The 12,940-nt window shown below is 37.4% G+C and overlaps 1 protein-coding gene across 2 annotated transcripts in view; it reads left to right on the forward strand.

The window, feature by feature from the left end:
• The window catches only part of ror1 (receptor tyrosine kinase-like orphan receptor 1), a 313,481-nt gene extending 300,837 nt beyond the window's left edge, over positions 1-12,644 (forward strand). For both annotated transcript variants that reach the window (XM_062028260.1, XM_062028261.1), the window contains 4 exons: positions 1-36; positions 422-649; positions 8,832-9,196; positions 10,676-12,644. The exon at positions 1-36 is cut by the window's left edge and continues 144 nt beyond it. In XM_062028260.1, the coding sequence (XP_061884244.1) occupies positions 1-36; positions 422-649; positions 8,832-9,196; positions 10,676-11,360 (1,314 nt within the window). In that variant the 3' untranslated portion in view covers positions 11,361-12,644. The remainder of the gene's footprint in view (positions 37-421; positions 650-8,831; positions 9,197-10,675) is intronic.
• The last annotated feature ends 296 nt before the right edge of the window (positions 12,645-12,940 follow it).

Raw genomic sequence — 12,940 nt, forward strand, 5'->3', positions numbered from 1 at the left:
ATCTCCAATGTCCAACTGTGGAGTGACTTCCAGCAGGTACTGCACAGGAGTCCATACTCTTCGTCTGAGTACAGTCTAGACCAGAGTTTACAACACGTGTGACAGTTTCCACATTTGAAATGCGGCACTAAAATGCTGTCATGCGTTTATTCACTTCCAGTGGAAAGCTCTGTCTTCCCACAAGCACCCAAGCATGTCCAGTTTTATTTCCATTGAACGTACAGTAAGGGCGAGAGACTACATGTGGGAAAATGACAGCAGATGTTCTCAAAAAGGTTCACTGGAAATAGATGAAAAAATAAGCAATGACTATCAAGTCACTGCCACCCAGGATGGAACATCTGGTCTGCTTGAAAGGTTTCAAAGCCTCCAAATGAACCATGGGAGGTTTGTTTATGAAATGCACTTGTTCTTACTACAGGAGGCTGCTGTCCTGACAGAGCTGCAACATCCCAATGTGGTGTGTCTGCTGGGTGTGGTCAGCCAGGAGCAGCCCGTCTGTTTGCTGTTCGAGTTCCTTCCTCAAGGCGACCTTCACGAGTTCCTCATCATGCGATCGCCACACTCGGATGTCGGCTGCAGCAGCGACGAGGACGGGACAGTTAAATCCAGCTTGGACCACGGTGACTTCCTGCATATGTCCATGCAGGCAAGAATGGAGCCTTCAATGCTTTTATTAACACAACATCAAATTATTAATTATTGTATGTGGAAACTTGACATGATTTATTCATAATAATTATTGGGCTTTGTAGTCATAAAAACGTTAAAAAAGTCGTAAACTGTCCATGATAATTTATGGGATTTATTGGTAACATATGAAAATAAGTGGATATCAGCTACTATATATCACATATTAGTCTCTAACCGGCTCATATTAGTCTCTAAATATATATTTATTTTTAATCAAATGTTGTTGAATTCAACACTTTCATGAACAATTATGATAACCTACTTCAGAATATTTCTCTAAGTGTTTGTTATTCTCAAGGAATGGAAAATATTATTTAAAACATTTAAAATGTCCACCTGTTTGAAGTTCAACTGATTAAATATGATTTTTGGAAAAAATATAATCAAACAAGATTTTGTGAAAACTAAAATATATGTTTAATGATCTTGAACAATGTGTTGTTATAGTTTGCCATGTACTAATATTGTTAAATGTACTGCGAAAACATTGAGCCTCCGGTCAAAAATAACTCGAAACACCAATATGATTGAACCAATACCATCTAAAAAATATTGATACGGTCTAATAAAAACTAAGTTTACATTCAAATACCATAAAACAAAGGTGTCCCGATCCGATATTGGTATTGGTGCGAAGTCCACAAAGAAAACAAGTGTCGGATGATATCTGCCTGCATCTAAAATTTGGGATACAAGCAGTCATGCAACACGTTTACTTGTGCAAAATGGACAGCCAGTTAACATCTAAATGTCCTCCAATAAGCACACAAGGTTGATTTGTTCTTGTGTTTTACTGAAGTAATTACAGCTACACAACAGCTAAGCACACAAGCTCGACATACATATAATAAGTGTCCTTAACAGAACAATATTGCAGTCTAAAACACCACATTTGTCAAAATAAACAAGTATCAAATATATTTTCATATTACTCCCAAGGCAAAAGCGTATTAGAAAGTATCCAGTAACAACTGTGTCCGTATCAGTCAACTTATTGCCTCATGAGCTTAACTTCATGAATTATTGTGGCCAGGATGTGTCCCCCCCAAAAAAATGACCACTCCACTCCAACTTAAAGACAGCATAAGTCCAATGATAAATAGGTTAGTGTTTTTCATACCTACCATTGTTCTCTGAGTAATTTCATTTGATCAAACATTTTCTAACAACCCACACTATAAAATAAGATACATATTTTTGATTGTGTTCATTATCAGTACTGTGTTATTCAATACTCATGTTCCAGTATTGGTATCGGAAGTTTAAAAGTTGTATCGGGACACCCATAAACAAAATTCATTGATATGCATGACGTATTTCTTAAAACAGCAATATTATAATTTGTCGTCAGAATATAGCAAGTGATGAATGATGTGCAATTCAGTGCACACAAGCACAATTTTCTCAAATTCCAAAATCAGTACTCAAAAATTCCAACAGTTATTTTACTCCTTAGCTGTTGCTTGATGTTCCACCAATAGTTATTTTTTCACCTGTAATGGTCTTCTAGAATAGAAGGAATGGACAGATATTCTTCTGCTCTGCAAGTTGTCAGCAATCTTGGTTTTTGCGCTTACAAATGCTGACCAATGGGTGGCAGTATAACTCTAGCGACAACTGCTACATGTAGCTTAGAAAACAGCTTTTAAACAGCTGTCCGCCACAGTGGACACTAAGAAATTATTTATATTTGGGCTGTCAAAGTTAACAGGCAATTAACACACATGCGTTCCATAGCGGGACGTTGGGACGTCCCATAGCAGGGGTAAATTGGCTGCGTTGACTAGTTACTGTTGAGCCACAAGCGGGAAAATAGCAAGCAGAAATGGCCAAAGAAAAGGGTACATCATGGATATATCAGGTGCAAAATCATGGCAAGTTTTTTTCCCGACAAGACAAGACTATTTTTCGCCATGAGCCGTCTTCAGTTGAGCGCACGTCGTTCAGAGAGGTGGGTGGAGCTTCACTTTTGTGTTTAGATTACAGTTAAGGTGCATTGATAACATAAAATGTAGATTGTTACTTTTACTCTTTTAGTAAGAACAGATACAAGCTCAACAGAAGGCAGGAAGTCGAAAGGCGACTTTTTTATTGCAAACAGTCAGGTCCGTCTTCAACAGATTTCAAAACACCTTCTCAAACCAATCACACACTTCCGGCTTCAAAATAATAGCACTACACTTTGCATCCGGTTTAACGACATTAACAAAAAAAAAGTCTTACATTACGATCATGCTTTGTCAAAGATGTTTTGAAATGTAATCTGTGATATTTCTATCTAAATAAATGCTAATACATCAGTTAAGGAATATGGAGTGAATCTTTCTGGCTGACTGAAATATTGTGTATATTATTTTATATCATGTTCTGGTTGATAGTCCTCAGTTACAGAATGTTTAACAGGCTGAATATTACACTTTATTAATAAATAAATAAAGTTTAAAAACATTGTCATGCAGAGATATGCATACCAATAACTTGTACAACAAGTTGTGTACAGAGTATCAGAAGTATTTATTCAGGTAGAAATATCACAGATTACATTACCAAACATCTTTGACAGTTAAACCATGATCGTAATAATCCACCTTGTGTGTTATTGTTGCGTGAAACTGCTATCTTAACATGGTGTAGCTCCTCCTCTGAATGCAAGTGCTCCTACAGTATTCTGTATTCCTACAAAATACAAAATCTGGCAAGACATCAACGCACCGCAGGTAAAAAAAATTTAAATTATTGTCATTAAAGGCGTGTTTGTCCTTTTTGAGTTGAGCTGTTTTAAAAAAAACAGTACCGTATTTTTCGGACTATAAGTCGCAGTTTTTTTCATAGTTTGGCTGACTTATACTCAGGAGCGACTTATGTGTGAAATTATTAACACACTACCGTAAAATATCAAATAATATTATTTAGCTCATTCACGTAAGAGACTAGACGTATAAGATTTCATGGGATTTAGCGATTAGGAGTGACAGATTGTTTGGTAAACGTATAGCATGTTCTATATGTTATAGTTATTTGAATGACTCTTACCATAATATGTTACGTTAACATACCAGGCACGTTCTCAGTTGGTTATTTATGCCTCATATAACGTACACTTATTCAGCCTGTTGTTCACTATTCTTTATTTATTTTAAATTGCCTTTCAAATGTCTATTCTTGGTGTTCGGTTTTATTAAATACATTTCCCCAAAAAACGCGACTTATACTCCAGTGCGACTTAAATATGTTTTTTTCCTTCTTTATTATGCATTTTCGGCAGGTGCGACTTATACTCCGGTGCGACTTATACTCCGAAAAATACGGTAATTGTCCAGGAATTGATTAACGTGGACCCCGACTTAAACAAGTTGAAAAACTTATTCGGGTGTTACCATTTAGTGGTCAATTGTACGGAATATGTACTGTACTGTGCAATCTAGTAATAAAAGTCTCAATCAATCAATCAATTAAAACGTATCTGTCTAGGGTACACTTATCAATGATGAAAAATGATATCTATCTGCGGATAATCGCGACTCATTTTGAGTGAACTATGAACAAAATGCGATTATTTGCGACGATTACATATTTGAATGACTTGACAGCCCTAGTTAATATGCAAATTACAGTCAGGTTGCATGCTTGTCTACTTTTGACAAAACAAAATATCTTTATATAATTGACCTCAAATGTACACTTTATTGTTTAAGTGTCTAAAACAGGGGTTGCCAAACTTTTTGACTCTGGGGCCGCATTGGGGTAAAACAATTTGGCTTGGGGCCGGGCTGGATATATATAGCCCGGATATATATATATATATATATATATATATATATATATATGTGTGTGTATATATATATGTATATATATCAGAGGTGTGGACTCGAGTCACATGACTTGGACTCGAGTCAGACTCGAGTCATGAATTTGATGACTTTAGACTCGACTTGACAAAATGTAAAGAGACTTGCAACTCGACTTAGACTTTAACATCAATGACTTGTGACTTCACTTGGACTTGAGCCTTTTGACTTGACATGACTTGCTACTTTCCCCAAAACCTAAAGCTTAAAAAGTTATTTGGGAGCGCTCCGTAGCTTTCATTTTGTACGTGTCTGTCTATCAGCGTGTGTGCTGCGTGTCAGCGTGTGTGCTCTCAGTACAACAGCCAATCAAATTAGATCTACATTGTTTTCATAACACAGCATTGATCCAATCAAATTGCAGGACAACCAATGAACAAGAGTTGTCAAACAACGCGCCAGTGAGAAAGATTTATACCAAAGTTGGTTTCGTTCGGGTATAAAAACTACGACTCGGTCAACGAATTGCCGTATGCAAATCACGCAGTTCGAATATTACAGACGGAGACGCAACAACTTCCAACTTCGTTCGACATTTGAAGTTGCACAAAGAAGGGTAAGTTTTGAATGTAAGATAACGTTTATTGGCTAAGTAACATGACTTTTATTTGCTGTGTAGTTAAATCAGTGAGGCTGTAAACTCACTGCTAACGTCATAACCATAGACATCTTATAAGGGTACACAGCATCGAGCGCTACTGCCTACTGCCGCAGACGAGACGCGGGGCCGCCATCTTGGAGTGGTGATCCGCTCCACTCAGTGCAATTCATTTGGCAGGAGCAATGAACTGTCAACGCATTTAATTCATTTTACCTCACTGAATACCACTCATTTTCACGCGCTTTTTTGTCATACGTGTAGCTATCATAACGAACACATGTTTTATTATTCATAGTTTGCTTAACAGTAATAGAATATTCTTATACGCTAGTGACCAGACGTCCGAGATTAAAACTGGGAATATAATCCCAGAGAAGGGGGGAAAAAACGGTCAGCTATTTTTAAATTGAAGAAACAATATGATGACGTTATATATACATGCTACATAAACAATGTATGAATACATTAGATATCTATATATCTTATAGACCGTATCTCTGTTGCTGCAGCAGCAGAGAGTTTATTCTGTCGTGACACTTTGTATTGATATTTTGTATTACAGTCTTCCCTTAAATGATCATGTTTACAGTGATTGTTATATTCGTATTTTTTATGTATGTAGCTTTGGATAAAAGTGTCTGCCAAATACTTAAACATATATAAACACCTGAAAATCTTTATATCAGCTAAAACCACCAATCTGTTTCACTGGATTCAGAATAAAACCAAATTCTGTTTTACCCAACAATGTTAGTATTTGAATATTGTTACTTGAAGACTTATTCCTGGTTACAATTATACTGTTAAGAAAGTATTGTCTTATATTTTGCCTAAAATGAGAATGCATCATAATCAGTGGCGGCTGGTGAATTTTGTTTTAGGTGGGGCAGAAAGTTTGTAAATCAAACCCCTGTAGGGGCGTCATCCTCCCCCAGAAGATTTATTTGTGATTTTCACATACAAATATTGAAGATCTTTGCTCCTTCTCAACTCTGTGGTAATGTTATTTTCATCAAATACAACCAATAGTACATTAATGTTAAATCTTACTTGTGAAAAGTAATCCCCCGATTCCTATTTTCAACAGTCCGCTCATTTGAGCAGGAAAACGCTGAACACCAGCCCGGCATCTTTGTTTTCTACCTGTCAACTGTCAGTTTAGGCTGCTCGCCGGCTCCTCATCACCACTTCAAGATGCAAATTGCTCGCGTCACAGCAACCAATATTGCGTCTACTTATAAGATGTTTATGGTTATAACGTCATTTCAAACACGGCAATATGTTGCGTCCACTGCAGTTTGCTACCTTATTCATACTTTTTGTCAAGTGATTTTTTAAGCAGGGTTGCATGAGGTACCTACACTTAACGTTACGTTAGTCAATGTATCACACACAGTAACATAACGTTAGACGGCGGTCAGCAGCACCGCGTATTTTAGCCACCTACAAAAAAACAAACATAGTCAAATAAAGGTCAGTTAAAATATATACTATATTAAGAATATGTGTACATATTGCATAGGGCCCTGACATCTAAAAAGTACAACTCTGTTCATTGTTATGTTCATGTATTTGTTATATTTTTCATGTGTACGCACACATCAACACACATACAGTATGAGATGAGATCAATGAGATAAGGTAAGAACAGAATATAAACTGCTGTGGAACTAGTTACAATGCAATATGCCATGGAAATACAATGTTAACACTTTTGTACAAATAAGTACAGTTGCACTTGTTTTTGCAAATGTGTTTATTCTGTAAAGGAATGAGTTAAATGTTTAAAATTGTTTAAACTATTAAAATGACTGGTTAATAGTGCTATTATGAATTGCAATGTCAGTACTATTTTCTTTCCTGCTATTTCAAATGCACTTGTTTTAATAAATAAATACAGCGGTTTAAAAGCATACACAATCTGTGTAAAAATATTAGTCTGTGGTCAAAAGGACTTGAAAGGACTCGAAACTCAAAATGCAGGACTTGTGACTTGACTTGAGACTTTCCAGTCTTGACTTTGGACTTGACTCGGGACTTGCCTGTCTTGACTCTGGACTTGACTCGAGACTTGAGGGCAAAGACTTGAGACTTACTTGTGACTTGCAAAGCAATGACTTGGTCCCACCTCTGATATATATATATATATATATATATATATATATATATATATATATATATATATATATATATATATATATATATATATATATATATATATATATATGTGTGTATTAGGGGTGTGGGAAAAAATCGATTTGAATTCGAATCGCGATTCTCACGTTGTGCGATTCTGAATCGATTCTCATTTTTTAAAAATCCATTTTTTTAATTTTTTTATTACATTTTTTTTTTTTTTTTTTTTTTTTTAATTAATCAATCCAACAAAACAATACACAGCAATACCATTACAATGCCATCCAATTCCAAAACCAAACCCGACCCAGCAACACTCAGAACTGCAATAAACAGAGCAATTGAGAGGAGACACAAACACGACACAGAACAAACCAAAAGTAGTGAAACAAAATGAATATTATCAACAACAGTATCAATATTAGTTACAATTTCAACATAGCAGTGATTAAAAATCCCTCATTGACATTATCATTAGACATTTAGTTTATGAGATGCGATGCAAGTGTAAGCCACTGTGACACTATTGTTAATTTTTTTTAGAAAAAAATGTTTTAATGATTGTAATGATAATATCAATGAGGGATTTTTAATCACTGCTATGTTGAAATTGTTACTAATATTGATACTGTTGTTGATAATATTCATTTTTGTCTCACTACTTTTAGATTGTTCCTGTTTGTGTGTCCTCAATTGCTCTCAATTGCTCTGTTTATTGCTATTCTGAATGTTGCTGGGTCGGGTTTTGTTTTGAAATTGTATTGCATTATTATGGTATTGCTGTGTATTGTTTTCATAAAAAAATTATGAAAAATAAAAAAAAATCGTTTTTGAATCGAGAATCGTGTTGAATTGAAAAAAAAAATAGATTCTGAATCGAATCGTGACCCCAAGAATCGATTTTGAATCGAATCGTGGGACACCCAAAGATTCCCACCCCTTAATGTGTATATATGTGTACATATGTATATGTGTATATATGTGTGTGTGTGTATATATATATATATATATATATATATATATATATATATATATATATATATATATATATATATATATATATATATATATTCCTCGTGCACTAATTGACTTAAAGAGCGCACTTGCTGCATGTCACGTTATCGATGGTAAAATGCATTTTTAGACCATATGATTTGCCTGAGTGGCTAGGAGACGGTAGAAAATGGACTATTAAGGACAGATTTTTTTAAAAATAATAATAAAAAAAAAATTTTTTTTTATTTTTTTTAACTTGGGACTTCCCGCGGGCCGGATTTTGGACGCTGGGGGGCCGTATCCGGCCCGCGGGCCGTAGTTTGGGGACCCCTGGTCTAAAATATCTTTCAGCTAAACTTTCCACAGAGAGTTACATGGAAAAAAACAGAAAATGATAAAGTGTGACACTTACTATAGGATTATGGTATATCATACTGTACATATGTCAAAATACATATGATAAATGGAGCTTTGGTCGACAGACTTTTTTTATTTGGAGATTCCAATGTGGTTTAGTCCTTTAAAACTCCCATCTTTTTCACACTAATGCATCCCAGGTGGCTGCCGGGATGGAGTACTTGGCCAGTCACTTCTACATTCATAAGGACCTCGCCGCGCGGAATATTCTCGTTGGCGAGCAGCTCCACGTGAAGATATCGGACCTGGGCCTCTCCAGAGCGATATACTCGTCAGACTACTACTGTATTCAGCCCAAAACCCTTTTTCCTATTCGCTGGATGCCTCCCGAGGCCGTCGCCTATGGAAAGTTCACCACCGACTCCGACATCTGGTCGTTTGGAGTGGTGCTGTGGGAGATCTTCAGCTACGGCCTGCAGCCTTACTATGGCTTCTCCAACCAGGAAGTGATGGAGATGGTTAGAAAGAGACAACTACTGCCGTGTCCTGAAGACTGTCCTCCAAGGTATGCTCACGTCTAAATGTGCTCATCCGTACCCTCTAGTGCAGACCTGGGCAAATAAGCTTTTCAATCTAGCCCGCCGGACATTCACAAATAATTTTTTTAGATCTTTAAGATAGAAACTGTAGCTGCCATTATGATGTGCAGTCATGTTTTCAAATTACCGTAAGTCTTGAACTATACAAAGTATTTCAATGGTTGGAATCTGCACTTTTTCATGATATACTAGTTACTATGGTAATCTAAGTCACAGCAGCTCAGATGAAGCACCAAGCAGTGTGGGTGGGGAGCGTTTCCACAGAGTGTTTCCAGAGCGGCCAGCCTGAAATGCGGGTGTCAGGGACCAACACGGAAGGAGATTTTTACAACAACGTTCTAAAGCTTAGTGATATATCAGATGTAGAGATGTCGATGATATTGGACGATAAATGCTTTAAAATGTAATATTGGAAATTATCGGTTTCAAAAAGTAAAATTTATGAATTTTTAAAACGCCGCTGTGTACACGGACGTAGGGAGAAGTACAGAGCGCCAATAAACCTTAAAGGCACTGCCGTTGCGTGCCGGCCCAGTCACATAATATCTACGGCTTTTCACACACACAAGTGAATGCAAGCATACTTGGTCAACAGCCATACAGGTCACACTGAGGGTAGCCGTATAAACAACTTTAACACTGTTACAAATATGCGCCACACTGTGAACCCACACCAAACAAGAATGACAAACACATTTCGGGAGAACATCCGCACCGTAACACAACATAAACACAACAGAACAAATACCCAGAACCCCTTGCAGCACTAACTCTTTCGGGACGCTACAATATACACCCCCCGCTACCCCCTACAACTCCCCCGCCCCCCCCCCCCAACCCCGCCCACCTCAACCTCCTCATGCTCTCTCAGGGAGAGCATGTCCCAAATTCCAAGCTGCTGTTTTGATGCATGTTAAAAAAAATAATAATGCACTTTGTGACTTCATTAATAAATATGGCAGTGCCATGTTGGCACTTTTTTACATAACTTGAGTTGATTTATTTTGGAAAACCTTGTTACATTGTTTAATGCATCCAGCGGGGCATCACAACAAAATTAGGCATAATAATGTGTTAATTCCACGACTGTATATATTGGTATCGGTTAAAATCGGAATCGGTAATTAAGAGTTGAACAATATCGGAATATCGGATATCTGCAAAAAAGCCATTATTGGACATCTCTACTTAAAAGCTAATAAAGGAATTATGAATGAGATATATGATTGGGGATTACAATAATTTGCTTTATCAACTATAACAGGAAGCTAAAATGTTGGATGTTTAATTGGTATTTGTGCCTTGTTTAATAATAGCATAGAAAATGCATCAAAATGGCCCCGAGCATCCTTTTTGTCTGATATTGATGCAAATTGACCTTGAGTCTGAAACTTTTCAAAAGTGTCCTATATTTGGACTATAAATAATAACTTGTGTTTTTGCAGGTTCTATGGTTTGATGACTGAGTGCTGGCAGGAAGGTCCGTCACGCAGACCTCGCTTCAAGGACCTGCACAGTCGCCTACGAGCCTGGGAGGGCCTGTCGTCTCACGCCAGCTCCAGCACGCCCTCTGGTGGCGGAGGTAACGCCACCACGCAGACCACCTCGCTGAGCGCCAGCCCCGTTAGCAACCTGAGCAACCCTCGCTACGCCACCGCCACGGGGTACCTCTACCCGGCCCAGGCTCTGCCCTCACCGGGGCAGATGGCGCCCATGCCCGCCTGGGCGCCCATGGCGGTGCCCCAAACACACCAGCGCTTCATTCCCGTCAACGGCTACCCCATCCCTCCGGGGTACGCGGCCTTCCCCGCTCACTTCCCTGCCCCGGCGCCGCCCACCCGGGTGATCCAGCAGCATCACCTGCCGCCTCCTAAATCCCGCTCGCCCAGCAGCGCCAGCGGCTCCACCAGCACGGGTCACGTCAGCGGCGTGCCCTCCACCACGGGGTCCAATCACGACGCCAACACGCCACTGTTGTCACACTGCATCATGCCGGGGAACGGCGGAGGCCCTCAGGTGTACGGACAGCTCACCCACAAGATGGCGACACAATTGGACCACACAGCGCTGCTGGCGGCCAATTCTGACGTCATGATGTTTAACGACGGCGTCATCACCGCAGACCTGTAATCCTCGGTCGCACTTGGGACCAATTGGAGGAATGTGGCCGCTCAAACAGACCATTTGAAGACCGCCTCATAGCAGTCTTCTCATTATTCTAACCTTTGTGTAAATACAGTACATGAGTGAATGGAATATTATATTTTATGATGGTGAAAAAGAAGAAGGTCCAGCCGAGCATACAAGAAGGTGGAGTCAATCAACAACAATTATTTTAAGGAAACTACCTAAAAATGTACTTTGTAAGAACACAATTTATCAACAATATGGAAAGTAAAGCAATAGCATGCTTGACTTTGTGCAGGGTGGAACTCCAAATGTTTCACTGCCTTTGGTACTTTTGATTTTGTCACGCACCTAAACTACACAGTGGTACCTCTGAGCCAGGGGTGTCCAAACTAAGGCCCGCGGGTCAAGTTCGGCCCGCAAGACGTCACAAGTTCAACAAGAGATATCTTTCTTTTAAATAGTTGAAAGTCTGTTTGCTGCAAATTTGCTGCCCTCTTGTGGAAAATGTGAGTAAATCAAGTCAACGACCACAAATTTTAATTGAAAGTGTACACGGCACAGCATTTACTCATATGACCCAGTCTAAACCAACTTTCCCCACGCATGGTGCAAACTGCAACCCACACAGGAAGTCAACACACACGCTCACTGAACTTTGTGGATATCATAAAAAAATGTCCAATCATTATACATAATTTAGAGTTAAATCAAAGCCACTACAATGCATGATGGGAAAAATGCAAAACACTCTCTCCGCACGTATTCATGTTTGGCACATTTTAGCTGCTTGATATTTTCTAATTGATCACAAAACTTTAAGGAGGTTCTCACCGAAGTAAACAAGGTAGAAGTCAAACTTTCACATACTCTTAATTAGGGCTGCAACTAACAACTCATTTGATAATCGATTAATCTGTCGATTATTGCTTCGATTAATCGATTAATAATCGGATAAAAGAGACAAACTACATTTCTAACCTTTCCAGTATTTTATTGAAAAAAACAGCATTCTGGCACCATACTTATTTTGATTATTGTTTCTCAGCTGTTTGTAAATGTTGCAGTTTATAAATAAAGGCTTATTAAAAAAAAAAAAAAAAGTAGCCTCTGCGCATAGCATAGATCCAACGACTCGATGACTAAATTAATCGCCAACTATTTTTATAATCGATTTAATCGATTAGTTGTTGCAGCCCTACTCTTAATATTCAAATATATGAATCATCAATTATATATCCATTATATTAATAATATATATATGTGTAGTAATTATATATATATATATATATATATATATATATATATATATATATATATATATATATATATATATATATATATATATATATATATATATATATATATATATATATATATATATATAGCCCGGCTATATATATATATATATATATATATATATATATATATATATATATATATATATATATATATATATATATATATATATATATATATATATATATATATATATATATATATATATATATATATATATATATATATATATATATATGCTGGGGGGCCGTATCCGTATATATATATGTATATGTAGTTACTTT

The sequence above is a fragment of the Entelurus aequoreus genome, linkage group LG19, assembly GCF_033978785.1.
Source record: "Entelurus aequoreus isolate RoL-2023_Sb linkage group LG19, RoL_Eaeq_v1.1, whole genome shotgun sequence".
NCBI classification, from domain to species: domain Eukaryota; kingdom Metazoa; phylum Chordata; class Actinopteri; order Syngnathiformes; family Syngnathidae; genus Entelurus; species Entelurus aequoreus.